Source organism: Camelus dromedarius, chromosome 5 (genome assembly GCF_036321535.1).
Source record: "Camelus dromedarius isolate mCamDro1 chromosome 5, mCamDro1.pat, whole genome shotgun sequence".
Classification (NCBI taxonomy): domain Eukaryota; kingdom Metazoa; phylum Chordata; class Mammalia; order Artiodactyla; family Camelidae; genus Camelus; species Camelus dromedarius.
This window is the reverse complement of record NC_087440.1, coordinates 57,509,414-57,536,341: the sequence shown is the minus strand read 5'-3', so window position 1 is coordinate 57,536,341 and position 26,928 is coordinate 57,509,414. Positions and strand designations below refer to the sequence as shown.

The following is a 26,928-nucleotide window of genomic DNA, read 5'->3' as shown; positions in this document are numbered from 1 at the left end:
CTTAGACTCATTATATTCCTACTCAAATACTATCTTGTCCTCTATTTCTTCCACAAGTAAATACTTTATGGCAGTGGATATACGTGCAGCCTTCCTTAGTAACTAGTAGTTAAGGAGAACTGGTGTTTGCTTGTGTCATGTGCAAAAATCATGGAGACTTATGGAATCACCCTCATATTTTTCTCAGTGTCTAAGTAAATTATCTTACTGGTTCCATTTTCCCATGAGAATTCACTCTAATACAACAAGTAATAATTTATTGCTGTATTCCTCCGATCTGAGTTGTTCACAGGAAGATTTCAAATATCTCTTAATAAATTTGCCAGAAAAAGGACATAAAGTATCTAGAGAAAAGTTCTAACTCCATATAATTTTGGTCTACATAATTGAAAACTTGTAACTACATGGTTACAAAATAACTATAAAATTTGCAACTACGTAATTTTGGTCATGATCTGTCTACAAGCAGACGCTCTCTGTCCTCCAAAATAAAACCTATTCCATTATATTCAAGCCCCCAAACTCAAAAACAACTGAAAGGATTTTCAGGATTGCCCTTATAAGAGCTAAACTGAAACATGAATCCAGAACCCCTCCCATGGAATGCTAAGGTAGAAGCTCCCCATAGCAACTCTACACTTCGTATGTGCTGAAATCTACTAATTCTTCAGGAAAGACAAGGCTGCCTAAGAGGTGTGTTAATTCAGCAGACAGGTTAATACCAGAAGCCTGTTGCCTATCTGAACAAGTCTCCTGGTCTGGAGTCACAACATACCCTCCCTGCCTGCATATGTGGGCAGCAGCAAGGAATTATCAAAGCTTCTGCTCCAGGCTGATGAGCACTTACTTCTGCATCCCACATGCTGTGCAGTCCCTGATACTTCTAGGCAACACTCAGCTTTTCTCTGTCAGCTGTTCTAGTGCGTATGACATTCTTCACTGTCCACTTTACATACCACAACTTATCATTCATATTTTAATCCCACTACTCACTTCCCCTTCTAGATGAAGACATACCCATGGCTGTTGTAGTGATACCTTGGGGATTAAGAATGCCAAGGTCCTACTAAATATAAACATATGCCTACCCTATTACTCAGAAAAATACGCAAGAGAAATTAGTGCGTCTATCCAGGAGAATAAATGTACAATATTCACAGCAGCTTTTTTCAGAATTAAGAGTTGTAACAACTCAAATGTCCATCAATAGTAAAGTGAATACATTGCAGAATATTTATATAATGGAATGCTGCATGACAATAAAAAATAAAGCATTAATGTATGCAAGAACCTCACATTCTACTGCACAAAAGAGATCAAGAAGAAATGACTATCCTCTGTATGATTCCACTTCCATGAAATTCAAGAACAAGCAAAACTAACTGATGGTGGAAGAAGTCAGAATGGTGGTTACCTCTGGACGAGGAGGGGTGTGTTTCAACTGAGAAGGGGGCACAAAGGAACCTTCTGAGGTGCTAGGAAATGTTCTATTTCTAGCTGGGAGGTAGTTATTAGATATGTATACACATGTGAAAATTCATTGAGCTCTCCATGAAGAGTGCTTTTCTGTATAAATTATGTACATTAGTAAAAAGCAAAATCTACACACACAAGAATGCCCAAGTCAAATCTTACTCAATCCCAATTTAATTCTATTTGTAGATGACTCTTATCTTAAAAATGATAGAGGCGTTTCCTGAGCAGGATACACTGTCACCACTGAACATGCAGCTACCGAAGCTGCTGCACTGCGTCCTGTTCAGTCTGCCCAAGTGAATGGACCAATCACTCTGGGTTGCACTCTGGAAAATGAAGAAACGGTAAACACCAAATAGACAGTAGATACGAATTTGGGATTATTCATAACTTTGGGGTGCTATAGAAACAACGGGGATTTTTGTCTTCTTAAGATACCCTGATCAAAATGGTAAACATATTAGTGATTCACTAAAAACTATTCAGTATTGAAAATTACCCCTTGCTAACTCACATGCTGAAAAGCAGTTTTTCTTATCCCAACTATGAGTTCCACCAAATTGATATCTATCCCTGCCAAACTTGGAAGGGAAACTGGCTCAATTTAGACTAGCTATCACTGGCTCACAACAATCAATCCAACCTTCTAAAAAACAACACTGGCAATTACAAGGACACTTTCTCCATAAAGACTGGTTCTGACAATCTGCTGACGATCCATCCAGTGGATGCTAACTAAATCTCCCCATGGTTTTCTGCATCAGGAACAAGTCAAATTAAGTTCCACAGTAGATAAATAATGGAAATTTTTTCAAAGTTTGACTAGGAAGCGGTAGAATTATATCTCACCTTATGCGAACATAACCCAGGTAACCCGGAGGGGGCAAGACAAAATACGGAAACTCCTTCCCAAGGCCCTTTGAACCTTTACTAATGGGTTTTATACAACTACCTAGGTCTTTAGGCTCTAAATATATACCATCAATAGTCTGTAAATTTTTAGGGTGGAAAAAACACATTCCTTGATGAGAAGTTACAGACATTACACTTGCTAGACTTTGTGTTCCTAACACAGGGAATTCCTACTTTCTCATCCAGTGAATGGGATGGGACTTATTTCACTGTAACAGTCACAGAGGAACTCTGCAGGGTTTCTCCCCTAACACAAAAACTGTATTCTCCACGCAGGAAAGGTGGAAAGAATAAACGAGACGCTGAAGCCAGGGGTTGGCAAACTATAGCCTGTGGGACAAATCCGGCCCACGGACTGTTTTTATTCAGCCCACAAGCTAAAAATTATTTCTTACATATTTTTAAAGTTTGTTTTTTTTTAAAAAGGAGCAGGAGAATATGGAATATGTGACAGAGATCATATTTGGCCTTCAAAGCCTATATAAAATTTACGGTCTGGCCCATTACTGAGAAAATTTGCTGACTCCAGTTCTAAACTACGGAAAATCCTTAATCTGCCTTAGCCTAATGTTTTGTCACTACTGTTAATGGCCAAATGATCACCTCCTAAGCACTCATACCTTTTTTTCCCCCAGGACATCATTACAGGATGTCCTATGTGATTGGGAATAACTCAGTCAATCACTATATTTTGGTGCATGCATCTAGCTAAATATTGTAAGAAGTTAAACTAGCCACCCAAAATGCACAAGCCACTTTTCCAAAGGAGACATCCTCCACACCTTTATATGACTTCTAGCTCACTGACCAGGTTCACTAGAAAAGATATCAGCGTGTCACTTCTATGTGCAATCTAAAATATGACACAAATGAACTTATTTACAAAACAGACCCATAGATAGAAAACAAACCTATAGTTGCCAAGGGGGAAAGGAGTTAGGGGGTGGGGGCACAAATTAGAAGTTTGAGATTAGCAGATACAAACTACTATATATAAAACAGATAAACAATAAGGTCCTACTGTATAGCACAGGGAACTATATTCAATATCCTATAATAAACCATAATGGAAAAGAATATGAAAAAGTATATGTATATAGAATATAACTGAATAACTTTACACAAGAAACTAAAACAAATTGTAAATCAATTATACTTTAATTCAAAAAAATATATAAGACAAAGCCCCAACTCTTGGTAGTTTGGGAAGAAAGGCATTTTTTGACAAGTCATAGGAATATACAAATTTCATTTCAATTTGATACAAAGAAAGTGTGTGTTAAATTGCAAAAATGGCCACAAATTCTTCCCATCCCACAGACATGCTCCTTTGCATGCGACTGCAGGTCATTCCCCAAGGAGATGGATCTATTTCTCTATTCTTTGAGTCTGGGCTTGGACGTGACTTGCTTTGGCCAACAAGGCATTAACATGCCACAAGCAGAGGCTTGAAAACTGCTGGCACAATGGAGCGTGCACCCTCTCACGGCTCTTAGGAACCCTGAACCAGTATCATGTGAACCAGCTTGGGCTATCCTGCTAGATGATGAGACACGTGGCCCAGTTACCTCTGCTGCCCTGTTAACGGCCAGCAACCACTAGGTGTGTGAAGGAGGCCATCAACTATCAACTGACTGTAAATGCACGTGTGAGGTCAGACCACACCAAGAGGAACAGAGCAGAACACAGCTAACCCAGCTGATCCCTGCCAAACTGCTCATCCACAAAGTCATGAATAAATGGTTGTTTTAAGCCACCTAGTTTTGGGGTGGTTTGTTTTGCAGAAAACGCTAAGTGATACAGACACGAAAATGCTTCAGAACATTACTGAAAGGAGCTACTTCAGGTCCTCTTAACAACAGCAACAACAGTCCACCCAGGGTGTAATACATCATAATGAAAGTGAACTTCCAGCTCAGACCAACAGACTTTCACTCCTGTAAGTGACTGCAGGGTGAGGCTAACCAAAGAAGCATCCGGAAGCAGATGGCTTCAAGGCATAAACAGGTTATTGGAGACCTTCTGATCAAGCAGACAACTTCAGAAATATAAATTCCACCCAAGACAATGAAAGAAAACCATAACTTTCTGTTATGCCCAAACTGCCTGCCTTCCTTGTGAGACTGTTGATGCATCACTACGGGCTATTGCTTTCCTTCTCTGTGTTTTCTGACTCTACTTTTCTTCATTGCCCCCGTCCTTTTCTGAAACAAAACACATTTCCTCACCTTGTTTCTAAGTATAAGTCAAACCATGACCTTATCTACTAACCTGACGTCTTGCTGGGCCTGTTACCCATTTCCAACTCCAGGGGTCACTCAAATCATGGCAATACCTCTGCTTAACGCTAGCAAACAGCCCATCAAGAACATGATCTGAACATCTCTGCACTTCAGAACATACAACAATTATTTCCTGACTCAGACACTAAGGCTGGTTGTTATAATTACACAGAATTACACTCAACCAATATTTTATCCAGAAAGAAAAATCAACCCAATCACCCTTAAAAATAATCCTGAGTGTCTATGGTACTTTCATAACCTATGCAACCATTAAGGAACACAACCAAAGGAAATAAAAATACTTACCAAGCTTACCAAGAAATCCCGTTGAACTATCCCTATGGTAGAACTATCTTCTCACTTAATATTTACTCCTAGGGTACACCTTGTTTAAAATAGAAAAGAAAAAAAATGTCTTTGTTCAGGAAAAGCAGGCTACAAATTGTCGACTGAAATAGTTATCACTGTTTGTCATAATAACTCAGTGAAAAAGACATATACTTTCAACTCTACATATAGATCACAGCAGTTGTGCAGCACCCAGCCTGTTCTTTATCTGTGACCTCCATGCATAACCAAGAACTATTTCTGGGACTCCTTATCCCTCAAGATTTTAAATCCTGTTCAGTTTCACCATCTGGGTCTCTTCAGAGGTCTCACAGAAGTGATCTCCCAGGTGAAGTTAGAGGAGTCCATTGATTTGCTTGAGGGTACCTTGGTTAGGGGTGCCTGAATTTAAGACATGTATCAGTAACTTATCCCTTACTGTGGCTGAAATTATAAACAAGACCATTCAAATTATAAAGACCCAGCAAAGGAGCTTTGATTTGCTTGCTATCTTAGTGATTAACGGCCCAGCACACAGCTTTACAATCTTTATCAGCCTCACCAAGGGCTATCTGCCTTCTAGCTATACTTCCTATTGTCTCTAGGTAAACACCGCAGTACAAGAAACAGTATCTTTGAAGAATACAGACACAGGCTGATTATTCAACGGTTTGACGGTCTGAGACCTGGAATTCATTCTGCTGGCATAGGCTAGGTCAGGTCAAAATCCAATGCATCTTTAAGAGAGTTTTAAAAACTACTGTGCAACTGATGTTAGAGGACCAAATGGTAATTCAATACTAGGAAGACACAGAACTCCTTGGCCAACCTTCATTCTCCAGGGGAGGCAGGTGACCAAAGGCAGAGATGGCTTCCCGGCCTGGCCCATAAGTGTCCACAGCACACTGTGGTGGGCTTTGTGGTTAATTTTGGTTAAACAGATACACATATGGACATATAGTAGAAAATAACATTTCAGTGGGTTTCTTCTTAGCAACATCACAGAAATAAATACTCAGGATTCTACTCTCCATTACTGTTCAATTACTCATCTATAAGGAAATGATAGCTTCAGGCCATTTTTAAAAAGATGTTTCAAAAAATGTTTCCACTGTAGAATTATTCTTGAGTTGGGGACAGTAATCCACCAGGAACTCAGAAATGCTGCTTTATTTATTTTACAGAAAAATTTTAAGTTTTTAATAGAAAAGCTATAAAGCTGATTTAAATATATGTTTAGCATTTAAAAAGAGAAATTGACACCAGAAATATGCAGGTGATAAACATACCGATGTAATCATCTCCTAAAAATAAAAACATTTACTCAAGATTCTATTAATTGCATAAAAAACAAATTTACTTTAGGATTTAAACCAAAGGAACATTTTAAATACCTGTTACTCTGGCTTGTAAGCCCAGCAATAGCAACAGCCTTGATCTTGATAGAGCCCACCTGTTAGTAGCATGTCTTATAAATAGTTCATTCTAAAAGTGGAAATTATAAAATTAAATATAAAATGAAATTTTTAAAGCTCGTAACATCAAAAATGCCATGTAATTTACTTTTATATATATAGTTTTATTCCAAAAAAATTTGAGGTGGGTTGGCTGAAGAATATAGGAGGAAGCTTGGCCAGAAATAATCCTATAAAACAGAATGGACAGACACCAAATTTTTTTTTTTTTTTAAGAAAAGCTCAAGTACACAAGAAGAGGAGTACATCAAAGATCATACTTCTACCCTAAAACTAGAAAAGGCAGGTTTTCTATGGTACGGGTGAAAAAACTACCAACACCTTCTCGTAAAAAATGCTTTTGTTAATTTTAAGAACATGTTTCCCAAGCAGAAAAAGTCCTGAAAACCAGAAACCAAGGTGGGGAGGGTAATGTTAAAAATGAAGCAGCACTTAGAAACATTTTCACAGCTTTCAACTATCAGAGACTTTGTAAGTGAACCTCAAAATAAATTGTCATCCACAGAACGGTATTTTTCTTCTACTTATTTAATGGGAACTATTACAAGCAGACATGTTGGAAAGGCCACAGCAGGAAAAAAAAAAAAAAAAAAGCTCTAGAGGGAAATCTACAGCATTTCAGTAACTGAATATCTGAGAGATGCTTGAGAAGCTGTGACATAAGAAGAAACATGTGTGGACACATTTCTGAGCTTCCACAGGTTCTAGCAGCTTCTATCTTCAGTGAGGAAAAATCCCCGGACTCTTCCTAAGTTCCCCAGGCAATAGGTCTCACTAGAATTTTAATGTATGTACAAAACAGAAACAGACTCACAGACACAGAAAACAAACCTGTGGTAACCAAAGGGGAGAGAGGGGGGAGGGGAGGGACAAATTAGGGTATGGGATTAACAGATACAAACCATCACACATAAAATAGATGAGCAACAAGGATTTACTGTATAGTACAGGGAACTATACCCAGTATCTTGTAATAACCTATAATGGAATATAATCTACAAAATACTGAATCACCATGCTGTACACCTGAAACTAACATATTATTGTAAATCAATTATACTTTAATTTTAAAAAAACTATGTATCTCAGAGATAGTTTCTTATCAACATAAAACATTTTAAAATTCCTTTTTGTGCCACCTAGTATTCCGTTATACCATCACTTTTTAATCAGTCCCTTACTGAGAGGCATTAGATTGCTTCCAATTATTTGCTTATACAAAATTTGGAATGAATAGCCCTGAGCAACTTAACTTCGTAACTAGGTATAGATAATTATATCTGCAGAATAAATTCTTAGATATCAAGTCATGCCCTTTCCACTATTCCATGCTGCCTCAAATTCTAAGAAATAACTCACAGACTCATAATGATTTCCATTTATTTTATTTTAAAATGTTACCTAAATACCTAAATTGCACTTTTCATTTTAATAAAAAATAAAAAATTGTTTTTCTGACTATGTTCAAGGACCAAAATAGTTTGAGAGATGGTTTTATACCAGAGAGAAATGACCTCAGAATCAGTGGCACAAATGCTGGACTAACTCTCACTTTCCACTCAGAAGGTATCTGCTCCTGAAGACTCAGTGTCCCCCCGAATGGTGCTGACGCTCAGAGACTGAGGGCCGTCCTCCAGGTTCACCGAGGGCAGCATCACAGACATCTTGGCAGGTGAAGTCTGAGAGGTGAAGAGTGGTACTGCCTTACCACCTGTAAAAAGGAGAAACTCATTCAGCTAAACAGTCCATCCTGAGTATCTATGTGTCTTAAACCTTCCTAAATAACACAGGGGATGAAAACAAGAATTGTATGTAAGGCTATTTCTTTTCTCAAGGTGCTCAGAACTTGTTCAAGATAAAATATATCCTCCTTTCCATTACCATCCCTGGACAATTAGAGACAACATTTAAAAAGTATGTTATGATCCAAATGTTTATGTCTCTCCAAAATTCGTATGTTGAAATCCTAATGCTCAGTGTTACAGCATGAGAGACGTGGTCTTTGGGAAGTGCTTAGGTCATGAGGGTGGAGCCCTCATGAACAGGATTAGTGCCTTTATGTCAGAGATCCCAGAGAGCTTGCTAGCCCCTTCCACCACATGAGGACACAGGAACCAAGAGGTGCCTTGATCTTTGACATCCAGCTTCCAGAACTGTGAGAAATAAATTTCTGTTGTTTATAAGCCACCCAATCAGTAGTATTTTGTTACAGGAGCCTGGATGGACTAACACAGTACATGAATGCCCAGTGTTGTGGTACAGACAATAAATGCCAGGTAAGACCTAGTAGGAGACACAGTTTGAGACAAACATTTCATTAATATGTTTTTTTTTAAAAAACTACCTATTTCCTAACTCAATCCTCTAAGTTTAAAAAGCACATTACTTAAGAATGTAAAGAATGACAACTTCGTATTGTTTAAAACCAAAAAATCCTCACTTCAAGTTTCATAGATTTACCATATACACATAAGAATAATAAGCATCTTAAAGACTTCCCTGAGTTCAGAGTCACAGTAGTTTTCCTAAAAATCCTTTATACTTTTAAAGTAGTTTCCACAGCAATATAGTGAGGTTTTCCATTAAATTTTTATTACAGACCATAGTAAAAGTAGACAGTCCTGGAGATTTTAACAATGACTCAATCCCAGCTGTCCAAGGTGTCAGACTACTTATAGAAGACAAATGCCTTTCATATTAGGATATCTAACAAGGACTATTTTCATATACCATTCCTTTTTGTTATTTGTATCAATTTCTTTTTTTTTTTTAATAAAAGAGGGAAGGGAAATAAGATTTGGCATCATAATAGCAACATCATAAACTGTAGTACCACAATATAATCCTTCAAGAAGAAAGAAGTTCTTAAGTCAATCTAATTAGAATAAATCTTTTAAATAGGAAAAGACTTCTTGAAGTTTAGCTCTATCAGGATATGACAAAAACTAAAATTAAGAAACTGTAAGAATTGCTTTTAAAAATCCTTATAGAACATAAGCATTATTTAAATATTCTGGTATTTGACAAACCTGTGATGCAGAGTACAAGAGAAGTATCCAAGGTCAAAGCTTACCTCGTCAATAAAGTAAAAACTAACACAGAATATAACTAATGCTTGAGAGCAAAATTAATTTTTAACCCATAAAATTAATTAAATGTTATCTTCCCTGATTAAGAAAAATTCCACTCCTTGAGTTACTCAAACATCTATCAAAAACTACACTGATACTAGACATTTTTCTTTTTTCTGTTAACCAATTTCACAAAACAGCTTTACATGTACCTTTATCTACTCTGTGCATAAAATTACTGATTAAATTGTTCAATGATGTAACAAGAGCTATAATTATTTTGGGGGGATCTTGAAGAAGTTTCCAAGTCTCAAGGAACATGTTAAATTCAATTATTGCAAAGTTATGCTATTTCTTATAGTTACTAACTTATCTATACAGCAATTAAAAATTTGCAAAAATCTTTCCCCCATCATCTTATCTCATCCTAACAGTAATTCTGGGAGATAGACAAGGTAACGGAAGCACAGAGATGTTAGAGTGGGGTTTTCCAAAAGCATATGCTCATTAACTAAACATCTCTACAAGCCTCCTGTATGTGTGAAGCTAAGATGGTGCCAGGAATACACAGGTGAAAAAGAAAGCATCCTCATCTTCAAGAAGCTTAACACCTAGTAGTGGAGACAAACATGTAGAGGAATATTTGGTTTAAATTAGGTGGAAGTAGCAGTTGAGCTAGGACTTAAAAGATGCAGAAGAGGGTAGGGAAGGTATAGCTCAGTGGCAGTGTGTGCTTAACATGCACAAGGTCCTGGGTTCAATCCCCAGCACCTCCATTAAAATAAATACATAAATTAACCTAATTACTTCCCACACACCCCCCCCCCAAGTTGGAAGAAAACAAAAAGATGTGGAAGGCAATGAAGAGAAAGAGAACAACAAAATAAAGTCAAGATAAAGTTAATGGAACTCTGAGTATTCTGATATCAGAGTACTGATTGGCTAAGAGGAATAAAGAGAGAGAAGGCCCTAAAGGTAGGTCAAGGTCAAGTTCTGTGAACAATGATGAGTAACAAGATTCTGAACTAAGACAAAAGTATTTTAGAAAAGACAATGCTAATAGCGGTGTGGAAAATGAGGAGAGGAGAGGGATCTATGGAAAGTGTCTGTGCAAGAAGTGATGGTCCATGGTAGGGGAAACAGATTCAACGTATTCTGGAGGCAAAGTCAGTATTTACAAAGAATTGAATAAGGTTCCAGAATGACAGGTTTAATTGACTGAGTAGTCAGTAACGAGAACACAAACAAGCTGGAGGCTATGTTAGTACAGAGGGATGGGGAGATACTGGGATCACTTAGATACTTGATGAATTTGAAGGCCTGCGAGATGTGTGAATGGACTTTTCCAGTAGGCAAATGGAGTCAAATATATCAAAGAGTGTAAGGCAGTTTTGGAGATGCAGAATCACCAGTCATCTACAAAGATATAATTATTATAGCAGTGAATATAGCGATCACCTAGGGAGAGAAAACAGACTTAAGAAATGATGACAAAAATAAAGGGAAGGACAAAGAAAGGTGAAGAGAAAATAGAGGAACACACAAAAGGGAAATGTTAGACAGATAATTAGTAAGAGAACCAACAGTGAAGCATCACACAAGGTTAAGAGGTGGTTTTCAAAAAAGAGTCTTAATATAATTCATCAAATTCTGAGACTACAGCTCACTGCTTTTTGTGTGATACCAAATACCTTAATTACCCACATAAAAATTTATTACTTTTAAAGGTGGTTGAGAGAAATTCCACTTCAGTTGTGGTATGTAATGGCAGGGGCAGCTAAGGAGAGGAGCAGTGATGAAGTTTCAAGCACCAGTCCCTTTTGAGAGGTCAAGTCTGGGGTCAGAATGAGGTCTACTGCACAGGCACTTGGGGAAGGTCCCATCCAGACTGCTGGTGTGCGGAGGAGTGAAAGGAGAAGGAGGAGGAACAAAAGCAAGGATTCCAAAACAGGCAGAGCTCGGCTCATCCATCTGTTCACTCAGCAAATACCAGCCGAGCACCTACTGTGTGCCAGGCACTGTTCTAGACTCTGGAGAGTTCAGCAATGAAAAAAAACAAAGGCTCTAATCTCACTGATGTTACATTCCAGTTGGGTGTAAAGTGCAAATGACAAACAAGTAAGGAAATAAATATATGTATCAGGAGGTGATAAACACTATAAAGAAAAATAGGTAAGGGGTAAGAGGGAGGATAAGGGATAAGGAACTTTGGGGAAGTTACATAACTCCTCTGAACTTTCATTGCCTCACCTACAAAATAAAGATAAGTATGCCTGCCTCAGAGGGTTTCTGAGGATTAAATGGGACAATGCATATAGTGTTTTGTACAGTGCTGGCACATTGAAAGCACTTTAAAACAGACTAGCTCCTACTTTTACGGAACTGGAAAGAAACTATCCTAAGAGGCAATGACCCTCACAGTGGGCTGCTAAACGTAGTCAACTTACAGAGAGATAAGGAGGTGTCACTGAAATGCACTAAGAAAAAGACCCCATGGCTCTAGAAGGCCTCCAAATAATTAAGCTACTTTTAATTCTAGTAATTGTGTTTTAATCAATGAGTTATATCAATTAAACATATCACTTTACCTAAAGGTGTCTGTTAATGTACATTTTGGAAAGCTTTTTTGAAGCGTTCATTTACACAAGCTAAACAGTCAAGTTTTAGAACTTTAAAAGAACTTTTTAGACTGGAAAAAAGTCTTTTTAAAAAAAGCATCACTTTGATTATTGTTAACAGGCAAAAAGAGTAACATTCATATCCCGTTATGGTCCTCACAGAGCTTAACGTTTTTTAAAGAAAAGACATCATATTGTAATAAATCATCATTAAAGCAAACATCAATTTTCTACCTATAGTAAACGTAGTTTGATGCTTTCAAAGTTTGACTTTTTTAATTTCCACAGTCATGTCATTACTCTATGATGTAATTGTTTCAACAGCTGTTTTCAAGTTTGTTTTTAAAAAAGGGAGACTATTCCTTGATTCCATGGGTTTGCAGTACGTCATTCAACCTGGCATGCATTTAAGCTGGAGATGCCGTTGAGCGAGACCATGTATTTGAAGCTTCCTAAGACTATTTTTTAGTATTTTTTGACACTTGAAATTCATTTTTTTTTTGCTTTAAACATATTTAAAATTCAAGAAATTTTATGTTTTCTATTCTTTGATTGTAAAACTAAGGAACAAAAAACCTAAAACTAATTCATTCTAAGTAACACAAGTAATAATACAGGATTTTTAATGTCCATTTAAGAATTTGCCTGTATATCATACGTATATTTTAAAAAATACATACACATAACTTTCTAAAAGCTTTTTAGGTTTAGATAATCCATTTCATCAGCAGGTTTTAGATTCTGACTCTAATCTTCAAACGCTTGGTAACCCATTATTATATCTGTTATTTGCAAACTGAGAGGAATCCAAACAAAGGATTCTTTCCTAAAACAACATGAGACCAGCAGAGAAAAGAAGAAAAAAAAGTTTCCTCAGTAACTTCACAGAAGAAGGTAGCGCCTCAAACTTGTCCTTCAAATTAAGTAACTGCACATGGCACAAGCCACATAAATAAATTTATGGTTTTCTTCTAAGGGAATGAACAGATGGTAAGAGGACTTTAAATTGATTCAGGGTTTCCTACATGCAGATTAAGATTGGTTTCTTATAAACTGTACATTTAAAAATAAAATTAAAAAGGAAACAAGTGTAGCAATCTTTAATCTGAGTACATGAAGTATCTCAACCCAGAGTCCATGGGTGGGTGACCAGGGATCTATGAATACCTTGAAATTACTTTCATGTCAGTACAGTGTGGAAGGGAGGCAGGCAGTCATAGCTATTAGTCTTAAATGGGTCTACGGCCCCCAAATATTTAAGAACCACGTGCAAGCGAATTACTCTGTTTTTCTGGCAGTAGTGGTGAAATACGAGAGTTCCTCTCCTGTTAGCAGTGGATGCCTTATTCTCTGAAGGCAACTCTACTGCAGCACTTACCAAACTGCACTGTAATAAATATTTGTTATGTGTCTGTCACTTCCATTGGACGACATATTCCTGAAGAGCAGAGACTGTGACTGTCTTCTGAGTAACTAGTGTAGTACGTACACGCTAAGTACCTGTCACCTTATCGTCTTGTAATTACTGTTATTTGCCTGTGGGTCTGTGGCTCCTGTAAAATGCACCCCATGAGGACAGCAACTTTGTTTTGCTTACCCTTGCATTCTACAAAGTTGTAGCATAATGCTAGGTAGGCACTGAAATGATTCCTGAACCAAATTAATTTGTTTCCACCTAGAGAGTCTGTGGTTCCTCACGGCTAACAGCTTGCTTAGATTCACACTGACCAGATACTGTCTTTAAAATCAGCCCTGAGTTCCTGTGACCCAGTTGCTTCCCAGCTGTCTATGAAAATGTTACAGTGTTTCAGCTGTGTTTTATTGAGTTCTTGAAGCATTTTCCCCGTCTACCCTGGGCTCATCTACTCTTGCTTTAACTCCTTGTTTAAGCAGCTGCTAAACTATCCTGCTGTATTCAGTTCCCCTCACATACTTAACCCAGCCCTGCAGATTTTGCAACATCATAGCTTCAGTGTTTGAGAACAAATATCACAAGTCTTGATGAAGAAGGTGCCTGGTCATTTGATGTTGAGTATATAGTATGCAAAATTTTATTTGGCTCTGCTTTACAGAATTAGTCACTACTAATAAACATTTCTTTCCTTACTTTCATGTCTAAAAGTGATTTAAAATGTTACTAGAGTCTCATCCCAAAATATGTTTTAGACATATAAATCTTAATACATTTTTTAAGTTTACTATTGCTTCTGTTTTTTAAGCCAGTTGACAAATGTTTATTTTAAAATTTATAATTTAAGATAAAAATACAGCAGTTCCTATAGGAAGAATAAATGTATCGGCACCTGTAAAAACAACTCCAAACCTTTTTTTTCTCCAAAAAGCAATAGTTAATGTGAAAGATTTGTTTCTTCTTATGCCAGGTTCCAGCTGCTTCACTTTGTTTAAAACTGACTTCAAAGTTTAAACAGTGTCCTGTCCCAACAAATAACCTCCCCCAGATGGAATTATCTCAAGTACTAGCCTCAGTGCTCTGAATACCACACCTGCAGCCTTTTAATTCAACATTTTATAAACTTTCCAAAAGGAAATGATGGATTTTTTTTTCCCTCTAACTTTTGGAGAGTTGAGTATAGTGCATGAAGGGAGTTCTATACCTGGGGTGTTTGTAGATATTTTAAAAGAATAAAGATTTGGAATTACTATCTCTACTGTATTATTATGAGAGAAAAAAATTGAAAAAAAATTTTAACTTTTAAAGTAAAAATCTTAACTGTGAATGCAGATGCGAGGTACAGATTGGGCTCAGTTTGTGTCCAATCCGTATTACCTGGTGAAGCTACAGTTAAAAAAATTGTTTTCTTGAGAAAATCAGTTAAGCATAGGCATAATCATGATTCATTCCCACTTAAAACACACACACACACACACACGAACCAAATGTACTCCCACAGTCACTCTCATAAAACCAGGTACACAGAAGCCTCAACTAGTGGCCTTAATATAAAGAAGGAAGTTAAACAGCTGAACTTTAATGACTCAACAGAATAATACTTTACCTAACAGATTATCATCTTTATGCATCAGAGATTAGGCAAAGGGGGAAGTCAAGGTTACTGAGAGAATTTGCAACTTGTATTCAATAAAAGAAACTCATGGCCCATTTCTTCCAAGGTTGAAGGTTGTCACAGATTCTCTTAGGTAACCACTTAATTATTACAAAAATGTTTAGGGTCTCCTTTTTCCCTAGGCCAGCCTGGGGCATACTGCCCAACACAACCTATCTGCAAAAACCAATCAAGTTGTCAAGGGGCACAGAGGAGCACTATACTCTTAAACCAAAGTCATGCTTAACATTAAAACGAAATAGGCTGGGGGACAAACTTTTTAATGGCTAGAGAATTATGAAGCCAAGAAAAATTAAATAGCTGAAGAGAGAAACTTTCTGAGGTCAACAAGACACCCTGGGTGTCTAAGGCGTATGGTCCTGTTAACAGAGTGCTGTTAACCTATGCTCTGAAATACAGTCAGTCAGTAACTGTCGATAATCATTGTTTCAAACAAATTTTTAGGATGAAGTGATTCACAAAAAGTTTACACTATGCTATGATCAGTATTTTCTGGTTTTATCTAGGAAAAAAATCACTCATCTCTCAAGCTTCCTTTAGTTCACCAAAATTTCAGGTGGATCTAAAAGATAATTAAGTGAATATGATTTTAACCATTACATAGTTCATTAAACAGAGCGATACAGTCTCACTGGTGACAGACATTCACGTTTAACTATTATAGTTACACTGTAGGAGACATACATTTAAATATGTTAAAAAATTAAATGCGTAATAGTTTGTACCTCTTAATCCCTACCCCGATATTGCTCCTCCCCGCTTCCCTCTCCCCACTGGTAAGCTCTAGTTTGCTCTCTGTATCTGTGCCTGTTTCTTTTTCATTACATACACTAGTTTGTAGTATTTTTTAGATTCCACATATATGCGATATCAAATAGTATTTGTCTTTCTCTGTCTGACTTATTTTACTAAGCGTATTACCCTCTAAGTCCATCCATGTTGCTGCAAAATTTCATTATTTTTTATGGCTGAGTCATATTCTATTATACATATAAACACATTTTTTTTTACCCACTCATCTGTTGAGGTGTAAACTATTATGTATAAAATAAGCTACAAGGATCTTGTGCACAGCACAAGGAATATAGTTAATATTTTATAATAACTATAAATGGAGTATAACTTCTAAAACTTGTGAATCACTATATTGTACACCTATGACTTACATAATATTGTAGGTCAACTATACTTCAATAAAAAAGTTGAATGCAATAAGATCAATGAAGAAAAAATTAAAGCTTAAAAAGTATAGTTTTAGAAGAAAATATAATTTTATAAGAGTAAGTTTGTAGACAAATACAAGTTATATGCTGATAATCTACAGACTGACCCAAATTGAACATCTGACTTTGATACTGTTTTTAAAAAATCTTTAAATGCATTAAAAGTGCTTACTATGATATTACTATTGGACACTGTCTATGTTTACTCTGCCTCTAAGTTTCTCAGCATTAGAGAGGAGAGAAGTTGCTGCTAGGCACGGTTCAGATTCTACCCAGCACCTACAGCACAAACAAGGAAACAAAGTACCGCCTCAGGCCCCCACTACTGAAGAGCCATTTGTTTGTGGCAAGTAAATTAAGTGCCAGTGTTCTCTGAAGTGGTTACCCTGAAGCCCAGAATTCAAATTTATCTGCTGTGTTCTAGTAAGAAGTAAGCAACAGCATCCCCTTTCATACAAAACTGGATGAAAACTAAGAAAAGAAAAAACAAACAAGTACCTTAGGTCTAGCTAGGGTTCAATCAAAAAAAGATTTTTAAATACCTTTTACGTGTCCATCATTATTATACTAAATGTTGCGAAGACCACAAAGGGCAAGATACTGTCTAAGTCCTCTTTAACTGGAAAGACAAAACTAACGCAGAGCAGACCAACAGTAGTGAGCAAATCTTCCAATTAATGCACCAAAAATATAACAGATTTTAAAGACCAACAATTAATTGAGCTCTCTGCCTTTTAACATTACATCATGACTATCTACTAATGCTTCTACTTGTGTCTTCTTCAATAAGCTACTTCATAGGCTGACATAACATTCCTGCAATGCCAGATTTTCCTAAAGGACAAGAAAATAAGTGGTTTTCCTCCATTGTCTTCTTCATTTTTCCTAAGATGCCTATTTCAGTTCTTTGTATATAGTTGTTCAAGAAATATCCAGCTGACCAACGTTTCTGAAACCTTATATGTGGAATGTGATCTCTGTGATCTTTTATAGATCATTCTCTATAGAAAAACAAAACAAAACTACTTTTTCCTCTTCATTCTATACTGTGATATGTAAGATTAAAAAAAAAAAGGCAACTAAATAACAAGCAGACACACTTTTCAGAGAGGCAACTGTAAGCTTGTGGCTAAGAGCACAGACTCAGAAGCTAAGCTACCTGGTGGCCAATCATGGTGCCAACTCGACCTCGCTGTGAGGCCTGGGAGAAACTCCGCCACTCTGTGAGGTATCGCCACTTTGTGCTTCTATTTCCTCTTCTACCTCATAGGTTTCTTACGATCATCGGAATGATCATACCAGGAATGATATTTGTAAATAACTTAGAGCAGTGCCTACAGGGGCACTCAATAAATGGCAGTTTTACTATTATTTAGCCTATGATTATTTTCTAACTTTTCCCAATTGACAAAAGAATTATTCTTGTTGGGCAATTTTTTCAAAATATATTTTGATGGGGAGACATTTTGTTTAAGAGAAAACACTGCTCACATATTACAACAGTAGAGCTATAAGGGATCTCAGAGACCATCTTCTTACTAATAAGGAAATCACGATTCAGGAAGGTTAACTGACAAAGGAATCGAAGCCACAAATTAGTAGCAGGAACTAAAACCTACAGTAAACAGTTCTTTCCCCATCATCCAGCTTTTTCATACTCTTCTACTAGGATGTGTCCTCACATTCTGAGACCTGTAAGAATAATTAGAAATTACCTGTTCTACTTTCTAAAAAATTATCAAGGAAATACAGTATGTTTAAGAGCATAGTCTTTTCTTTCAGAATTGGACTTGGTTTAACTCCAGCTCATTTATTAGCTGTGTGACCTTGGGCAAAATATGTAACTTCTCTGAGCCTCAGGTTCCTCAAATGTAAAATGAGACTAATATTATTCATCTAATTGTATTGATTAAGGATCTTAGCAGAGTGCATCATGAACAGGAAGTATAGAGGGTAGCCAGTACATATTGTTGTTGCTGTTATTAAAAACATAAACAAAACTCCCCTCTGTGAAACCTGGGGGAGAACCTTGATTTCTACAGTGATTTCTCCTAGTGGTGAAAGAAAGAAAGAAAGAACAAGAAAGGGAAGAAAGAAAGAAAGAAAAAAGCCACCATGTCAATATCAGAGTTGACTATTATTCTCTCCTGTAATAAGTAGCTGCCTTATAATTCTCACTTGCTGGGAATACTGGAAGGGTGAATACTGTGATCTGCAGGTAAGGATTAAAGTAGCAAATCCAACCTATGGTGGCCAACACGATCTGAAAACTGCTTATCAGGTTTGTTGATTTTTACACTTCCTCATCCTGCTGTTCAAAATAGAAGAAACATAATCCTCATTGGTATTTCAGTCAAATAGTGAAAAGAGAACATTTCTAAATATTTGATCTATAAATATCTATTAGCATTTCCATGGAAATCCTGAGTGGGAAATGCCAACTAAAAATTGAGCCATAAATGACCCACGAATATAATTTACCCTTTTATCTTTACCACAAAAGGCAAATGTGGTAATCTTTATTTAAATGTTTAAAAGTACCACAAAATAAAAACAAGTGCTCTTAGATTTGGAAATAGTATCCAAGCCTGAGAAAGCAGGGACACTGCTGAAAAAGCTTTAAATGAGGGCTCACTGAGGGCACTGGGATTGTACCACTGGCACACTGTGCTTCTTTCAAACACTCACCTTACTTCAATACTTTAACCTGTTATTTTAAACGGTCATTCAAAATCTTGCAGCTGTATGATGCCAATTTGAAAGTAAGCCAATGTATTACTCATGTATTTTTAGAAGTTTTATTTTTGGTTTGAAAATTTATCCTCTGCACTGTAATACTGTCTTTAGTAAGAATCAATAGTATAGCAATACTTAAATCTGTAAATCATTATATTGCTGTCTTAAACAAATTCTTTATGCATTATTTAAGACAACTGTGTATTACTATAGGGCTGTTAACTGTAAAACAAGGATATAAAGATGAAGGTCTCCAAAACATGAACTTTTTAACCTACGAAACAAGAATTTTTAAATGAGTGACGTCCAGAATTTGAAACAAAATCTAGTAAGGAGAAATCTAAAATTAGGAACATTCAGAATAGCTAGAGCTTTTATACTAAGTTGAATTTACTGAAGGAAAAAAAAAGGGAATGTTGGGAATATTATTAAAGCAGTTAAACATATCTAGTAAGTTAACAGCTTTTAAGCACATAAAAGCTGCATATCTAATAGGTACACAACTCTTGCCAATAATAGCATTTTCAGAAATAGTATCTTGGCAGCATAAAAGCTTATGTTTAACTGCCAGGAAGCTGATTGGTAATTCAGAAAACGGATGATCCACCTATCCTGAATGCAGACCGTCATTTATTTGAGTAATGTACACTTAATTATTAAAGCTCATTAAAAACCATTTAAGTGCTTGACTGTATTGCTGTGTAGTGTAATGACAAAGAGAGTTCCTGCCTTTTAGGGGCAGGAATGTCTAGAGGGACATTCCAGCATTAAAATCTGGTTGAGAACCGAGAGACTGGATGTTTTAGTAGACAACTTTATCTACACGGCACTTCCTGTTGGTTGAACTGCCTGTGACACAGCTACTAAAACAAATTTCTCTCAGATAATTCTTTATAAAAGCATGCTGTAATGGTTTGAAAACTAAAAGAATCTTGAAAATTACAATAGGTTTGCCTCTTGAGAGAAGCCATACATTCTGTCTGATTTCATTTATTTAAAGTACAAAAGCGAGAACTAATCTCTGCTGTGAAAAGTCAGAATTAGTCGTTTTCCTTTTAGGGATGAAAGTTGTGACTGAAAGGGGCCGTGAGGGGTATTGGGGGGCAGCTGGCAATGTTCCGTTTCTTGAGCTAGGTATGGGTTTACAAGTACTCTTATTTTTAAAAAATTCTTTCAGTTGTACACTTCTATGTGTACTTTTCTGTATATATATTACACTGCCACTAAAAGTTGAAGTTGAAAAAAATAGGTTAGTTTCATCAATTAAAAGATGATTCCCTTACAGTTTCAAACTGTCTTCCAATGACTACAATTGCTAAATAACTATCCTTACTAGGTAGCCTTTCATATCAAGTTAACATTAGCATCAGGCTATACTGCTGACAACAGACAAATTCCTTCCTATTTCTTTTCTTAAAATCTTGAAATACTTGTGAGTTGAAATTATTCAGAAGCAGGAGTTTTTGTTGTTGTTGTTGCTCTGGTTTGACTTACTACATAGGATACTTGATGTTCTGCAACAATCAGCCACTCAATTTAACTGAAAGCACAAACTAATCTTGTTTTAACTAATCTTGAAAGCATTTCTAAAATTTTAATACGTTCTATGAAAGCCACTTAATTCCTTATTTTGGGTGCAAAAAAGAAGTTTGCTGTTTCAGTTTATGTCTATAAAGCAATGGTATAACTACATCTAAACTAAACTGTAACTCTTACTCAATAGTAACTCCTATAACTTTAATTACATGAGGCCACAGATGATTATAGGTCACTATTATCACATTTTTATAAATGACATTTAATAGCTAACAAAGCTGAAGGCGAAGTCCCTAATAGTTACTAAACAGTTTGAATCTAAGTGCTTCTATAATCTACATCTAGAAAATCCATTTTCTTCTGAGATAGTAATCCTTCCTAATATGAAAACCTCTCTCAATTTATGGTCTGTGACTGTCACTAAAATACACTGTATTATTTGTGTAGCCTTTACAGTGGGTTTTGCTGTATCTAGTCATTCCTAACTAAATTTGGAAACAAAAATTAAATGTGACATAGTGACCAGTTCACTTCCCCCAAGGCCAGAACTGGTAACTTTTTAAAAAGAGTGAAAGAATGAAAAATGAGCTTTCAAATACAGGAAGCCCCTAGAAATAAGAACAACACGATTCCATATCCTAAAAGTAGAGCTTTAAAGATTTTTCTGTTGACTAGTAAGTTTCAGGGCAAGGGAGCAGGGAGGCGGGGAGTGTGGGGATTTCTGCACACTGTACACACGACACCAGTGGGAATAAGGGCCAGCCCAAGTTCTACGTGACCATTACTCTGGGTAATAGTTCCAAGCTGGGAGGCACAGCTGTATGAGCCCTGCTAGCAAGGCCATCGCAGCAGTGCTTTGATAGCGTGGGGCCCTGAAGTGTCAGGATACAGAGAAGGCAGCAGTTGTTGGCTGTGAAAACAGTCTGATACAAACCAGATGGGAACTTAGTAGATGGGCAACACAAAGGAAAACAATTGGCTCATTCAACAAAGTCAGGCCCCTGCCCCAGAGAATTCACAGAAGACAATAACAGTCACCCAGAGTTGATCCAAACAAGAAACAGCCATGTGGTTACAGTTTAAAGAATTGTTTTTCCTCAGACTAAACAAAGTTTTGCTTTCTAATTCTTGTCTTCATTAATTGTAGTTTGGTGTACAGGCCTTTTTGCCAAAGACAAATATTTCACTTATACAATATATACTTTTTGTGACATCAAGAGAAATACATGAGGACATAGAAACTAATTTTGTGCTGCTTCCTGTAAAGTGCGATGAACATAGGTTAAGCGATTTCAAGAAACTGCCAGTGTAGAAAATGATTGATCATGCTGACACAGTCATTAGAAGATACCCAACATAGTATTTCTGTGACTTCCTAAGTCTGATTTGCTTTAATGCAAGCAGAATGACACGAAGGCAGTATCACAGGCTCTCGGAACTACATTTCTACCTAAATGACTTTTTCTAACTTATTAGCGAGGACAGTGTGATTTTAATTATATTCACAGGGAAAAAGTGCCTGTGTTCCCCATAACCTTTCTGTGTGAGTCTCGTAACATTACAAAGTACCTGTCCATCTGAAGCTGACAACTATAACAAAGATTAACAATTAGATTTTGAGATTACTTTTGGCAATAACATTTCACTTAAAAGATGTTGTAGGTATGTATTTCACAACAGAGTAATTTGTTCTGCCATTTTAAGATAGTAAACAGCATTTCAGCTTAAAATAATTCACAGGTTCCTTTCCATTGGAAATCCCAGCACAACCTGGGCCTCTGCATTTACTACAATTTAAAAATACACCCAAGAAAGCCTTACATTTGTAATCACTATTCTTAGGTGATGAGTAAGAAGCCCACCAAGGAAACTCTGGAAACAACAGCATTTCTCATGCACATATTTAAATGTATTTTATAATTATGTGAGCCTATTTTGTTTTGTATCATTATAATAAATTTAAAAACTCGGTTTCCTAACAGAGAAGACGTGTTATCTGTGGAACTCTGAAGACTACTGTGGTACTTGAGACACAACTCAGGTTTCCCAATTTGCATTTGCTCCATTGTCCAGATTATGTTCACTGACTCTTCCCACCCTAAAAAGAGAGCCAAACACTTAAAGACATCTTTCCTGTTGCATTAAATCTTTCATCCCTTGCAAGGTAATTCTGAAGTAAACCGGAGGAACAGAAGTAGAGTCACGGTGTGGTGTGGAGGCTGACACAGCCCTCAGCATTTCCAGCCATGCACTCTGCTCAACATGCACACATACATTATTTTTTTAAGTCTAAATTAGTGAAAACAGTGCTGGATAACTGACCATTCTGACTAAATTTAATCATCAAATCTAAGAAATCAATTTGTACGTATACTGTAAGCTGAATTTCCATATAATAAGTAGGAAAGGAAAAACTAAAAAGTCTTACATAAGAGGAATTAAAAACAAATGTATCACTCATCAATACTAATTCTGTCAAAAGTTTAAGTTTTTCTCAACATGGAATCAACTCTCTTACAAGGTAGTTTGTCTTGGATTTATTAATAAATGTATTTCTTAGACCTTGGGCTAACTTATGAAAAAAAGGAGTTGGTGTCATTTCTATTATTAGGTATACTGATACATATTTCTTCAGAAATTGCCCTTTTCTACTTTTATGGGGGGTAGATAGATGATAGATGGATAGATAGGTAGAGGGATAGATAGACATCAACCTAATGGACTAGCATAAATTTTATAAGAAAAAAACAAGTAATTGCATTTAACTAGTTCTTATCTAATGAACAGATCTTGAAATGATTTCAGAGAATAAGACAAGGACCAGTTCAGGCAGAACCTTTTGGTCACCATGAAGAGTCTAGACTTTGTTCTGGTGGAAAAAAAGTCTTTGGAGGGTTTTGAGCAGGGAGTCATATGGTCATGTGTTCCAATTAATATTTTAAAATGCTCTCTCTTGCTCTGGATAGATAATAGACAACAGGGGAGCAAAAATGAATATAGGGAGACAGTTGAGAAATTTCTCAGGATAATATTAAAGAGGAAGAATATTATGCTTAAAAAATCAACTACACAACTACAGAAGGTAGAAAACTTAGCTTGATACCAAGCTGCTGTAAAAAAAAAAAATCTTAGTTTTATTAGAATGCTGAAAACCACAGTATTATATAAAAATTTTTAGTAACTTCCGTGAACACTGAGATAATCAAAGAGTAGTGCGGTTACTTAACCTCTCTGAGGCTCAGTTTTCTCATCTGTATAATAAAACAACAACAATAATACAAACATCTTTATATACTCACAACTTTGCTGTGAGAATGAAAGCTACAATACACAAGTGTTGTCAGCTTGTGTTGTCATTTGACAAATACTAATTTCATCATTGAAGGTTTGGGGAAGTAGCAAATTTACCACACTTAGCAGTGATCATGTTCTAACCTAGTGTAACTCAATGCAAGATACACTGACTAGAGTATGATCAGACTAATAAAGAGCTTGGAAACAGTATCATGTAAGTAACAGTAAAAGGCACATAGCATGCAGACTTTGGGTTATAAATGCTGTCATCAAATATTTGAAAGATTTTCCCATTAAAAGACTTCTTTCTAACATCCAAGAAAAGAGAACTAGAACCAGTAAGTGAGAAGTACAGAGAGGCAAATGCTGAGAAAGAATTAGTGCTTTCCATCCATAAAATGTACAGTAAACATGGGTGTTTCCTGATCTGTGAGATGACCATCTGCTGGGTCTAATGCCCCCTTTGCTGGCTCCCTCTCCTTTCTCTATCCTTAAACTTGAAAATGTCCAAGATTTTAATCCTGGGATGCTTCCATTTCCTTTCTGTACTCAGTTCTTAGGTGGTATCACCCACACTCACAACTGTAAATAGCACCTATACTGTCAGCTTTCAGATTCATATCTCCAGTCCCAGCTTCTTCCCTGAGCTCTAATAGCAAACTGCCTACGTGATTTCCTCACTTGGAGATCTGTTAGGCTTCTCAAACTTTATGTGCCCTACACAGAATGACGGATTTTCCCCTCAGTCTCCCTAACCTTGATAATTGGCACTATCATTCACCCAGTAACTTTCAGACGAGAAACTTAGGAGTAATTAATCCTTGAATCTGCTTTCTATTACACTCCACATCTAATCCACTTTAATAAATAATTTTTGAAATGAACTTATTTTTCAGCAACTCTATCAGGCATATATGATCTCAGTACACAGCCTGAACCTGACCACTCTGACACCTCCACCAGGGCCCAAGTCACTATCACCTCTCATTGGGATACTGCAGCAGTCTTCCAATTGGTCTCCCTGCTTCCACTTTGTCTCCCTATGGTCTATTCTTCACCTAGAAGCCCGGGGGAACCTTTAAAAAAATGTAGAGTATGGCATTCACCATCTCAAACCCTCCACAGGATCCACATCACACTCAGAATAAAATCCAAATTCCTTCCCAGAGTCTGCAGGGCTCTGTGTGACCTGCTGACTACATCTTGCATCTCATCTCCTACCACAGCCACCCTGGCACACTCCCCTCCAGCCATGCTGGCTTTCCTGCTGTTCTTGGGGCACAGCAAGTTCATTCCCACCTTAAAACCTTCATTCTTCTTACTCTTTCTTCCCTGAATGTTTGCAAGATTTCTCCTTCCCTTTATTCTATGTGGAAATGCCACTCCTTTAGAGAGAACTTCCCTAACAAAATGATCAAATCACTTACCTTGCTTCCTTCACTATTCATCACGCTGCTTTATGTTTTTTAATTGATACTAGTAGAAATACAAATTGATACAGATACTATTTTTTAAATAAAGCAGTATCTTTTAAAAATGTTTAACTTTTTATTTGGAAAGAATTTCACACTTGGAAAAAAGTAACAAGAAGAGTATAAAGAACATCTATATTTCACTCACCCAGATTCGCAATTGTTAACTTTTCCCCCGTGTCTTCGGTTGGGGTGATACTTCCCTGTGACTGCACTTCAATGCAAAAGGAAAAAATAAATAAAAGGATTAATACAGAGTCATAAAAAGTTAGAGCCAGAGTAGCTATATATGTTCATATTTGAAAGAGCAGAACTTAGAAAAGAAAAAGCATATATTAAAAGAAAATTGGGATTAAGGGTCTGGGGAGAAGGGCTGGAATAGATACTATTTGGAAGCTAAAATCAATAGGAAATTAATCAAAGAATCACTGAGGAATGGCCAAAGTCCAGTTTGAGCCCCACAGCACAGTTTGCTAACAGGTTGTAACTGCACAAATTACATCATCATCCAGTGGTATTTCATGACCAGGGAACAAAATCAGAGACTCCTGAAAGTAGGAGGAATCCAGAAAGGCGATTATCACAGATCAGAGACATGGAAGTCCTGGATGGTGATGAAATGTACATACAATGGGTTAACCATACAGGGCAGGCAAGATAGGGGGCCCCCGAATAGCCAGCCAAGAGAAATAGGACTGAGTAAATGGAGGTCCCAGTACAGGTGGGAGAAAGAACACATGACTAAAGTGGCTCCGTTTAACTGATGCACTAACTACCTCACAACATCTGCTTCCTGTCCCATTACCCAAACCAGTCAGGTTAGTTAGCAGAAGAAAAGAAGCATTAAGCTGTATAATGAATAAGACAACTATCCCTACATTCTCCAAGGAGCACAGTTGCTCATTATTTCCCAACATACAAGTTCTTTCAAAAACTCTTCCAAGGAGAAGAGAAAATCTAGAGAAGATGAAAGGCAATAGAAAACCATCCAAGAAAACTTAGTTCCAGCTAATTACTACCCTACTTCTAAATGACATCATAAAAGTCCAGTTCTTCATCTCTTCTATTCCTTCAAGGAGATTACCTTATGTAGAAAAGGGAAATAGGAGAGGCAGTAACTTGAGTTCTCCCTAGACCAGATCCTGTTAACAATGAGAACTCTGTTTAAAGACAATCCCCTCAGAATTTCTTCTTCTTAAACAGATATCACAAACACTGTTCAAATTCAATAAAACTAGACTTCATACTCCTAAGCTCCTAAATTTTCATTTGTCCCTCCCATCTCCCAACAGTGTCTGTGACTCACATTTGTACTTTATTTCTAAACAACCACACATTTGCTTTGGTAGAACATGTCTTCTAAAGCTGCCATTAGGCCTGAATTACATGGTTAAAAATATGGCCTTTACTTCATCAA

At 36.7% G+C, this 26,928-nt stretch overlaps 1 protein-coding gene across 4 annotated transcripts in view; it reads right to left on the bottom strand.

Annotated features, from left to right (window-relative positions):
- Positions 1-7,843: 7,843 nt before the first annotated feature.
- KIAA0586 (KIAA0586 ortholog) overlaps positions 7,844-26,928 on the bottom strand; it is a 94,144-nt gene continuing 75,059 nt past the window's right edge. For all 4 annotated transcript variants that reach the window (XM_031453786.2, XM_064485988.1, XM_064485987.1 and 1 more), the window contains 2 exons: positions 25,660-25,725; positions 7,844-8,186 (listed from right to left, as the gene is read on the bottom strand). In XM_031453786.2, the coding sequence (XP_031309646.2) occupies positions 8,035-8,186; positions 25,660-25,725 (218 nt within the window). In that variant the 3' untranslated portion in view covers positions 7,844-8,034. The remainder of the gene's footprint in view (positions 8,187-25,659; positions 25,726-26,928) is intronic.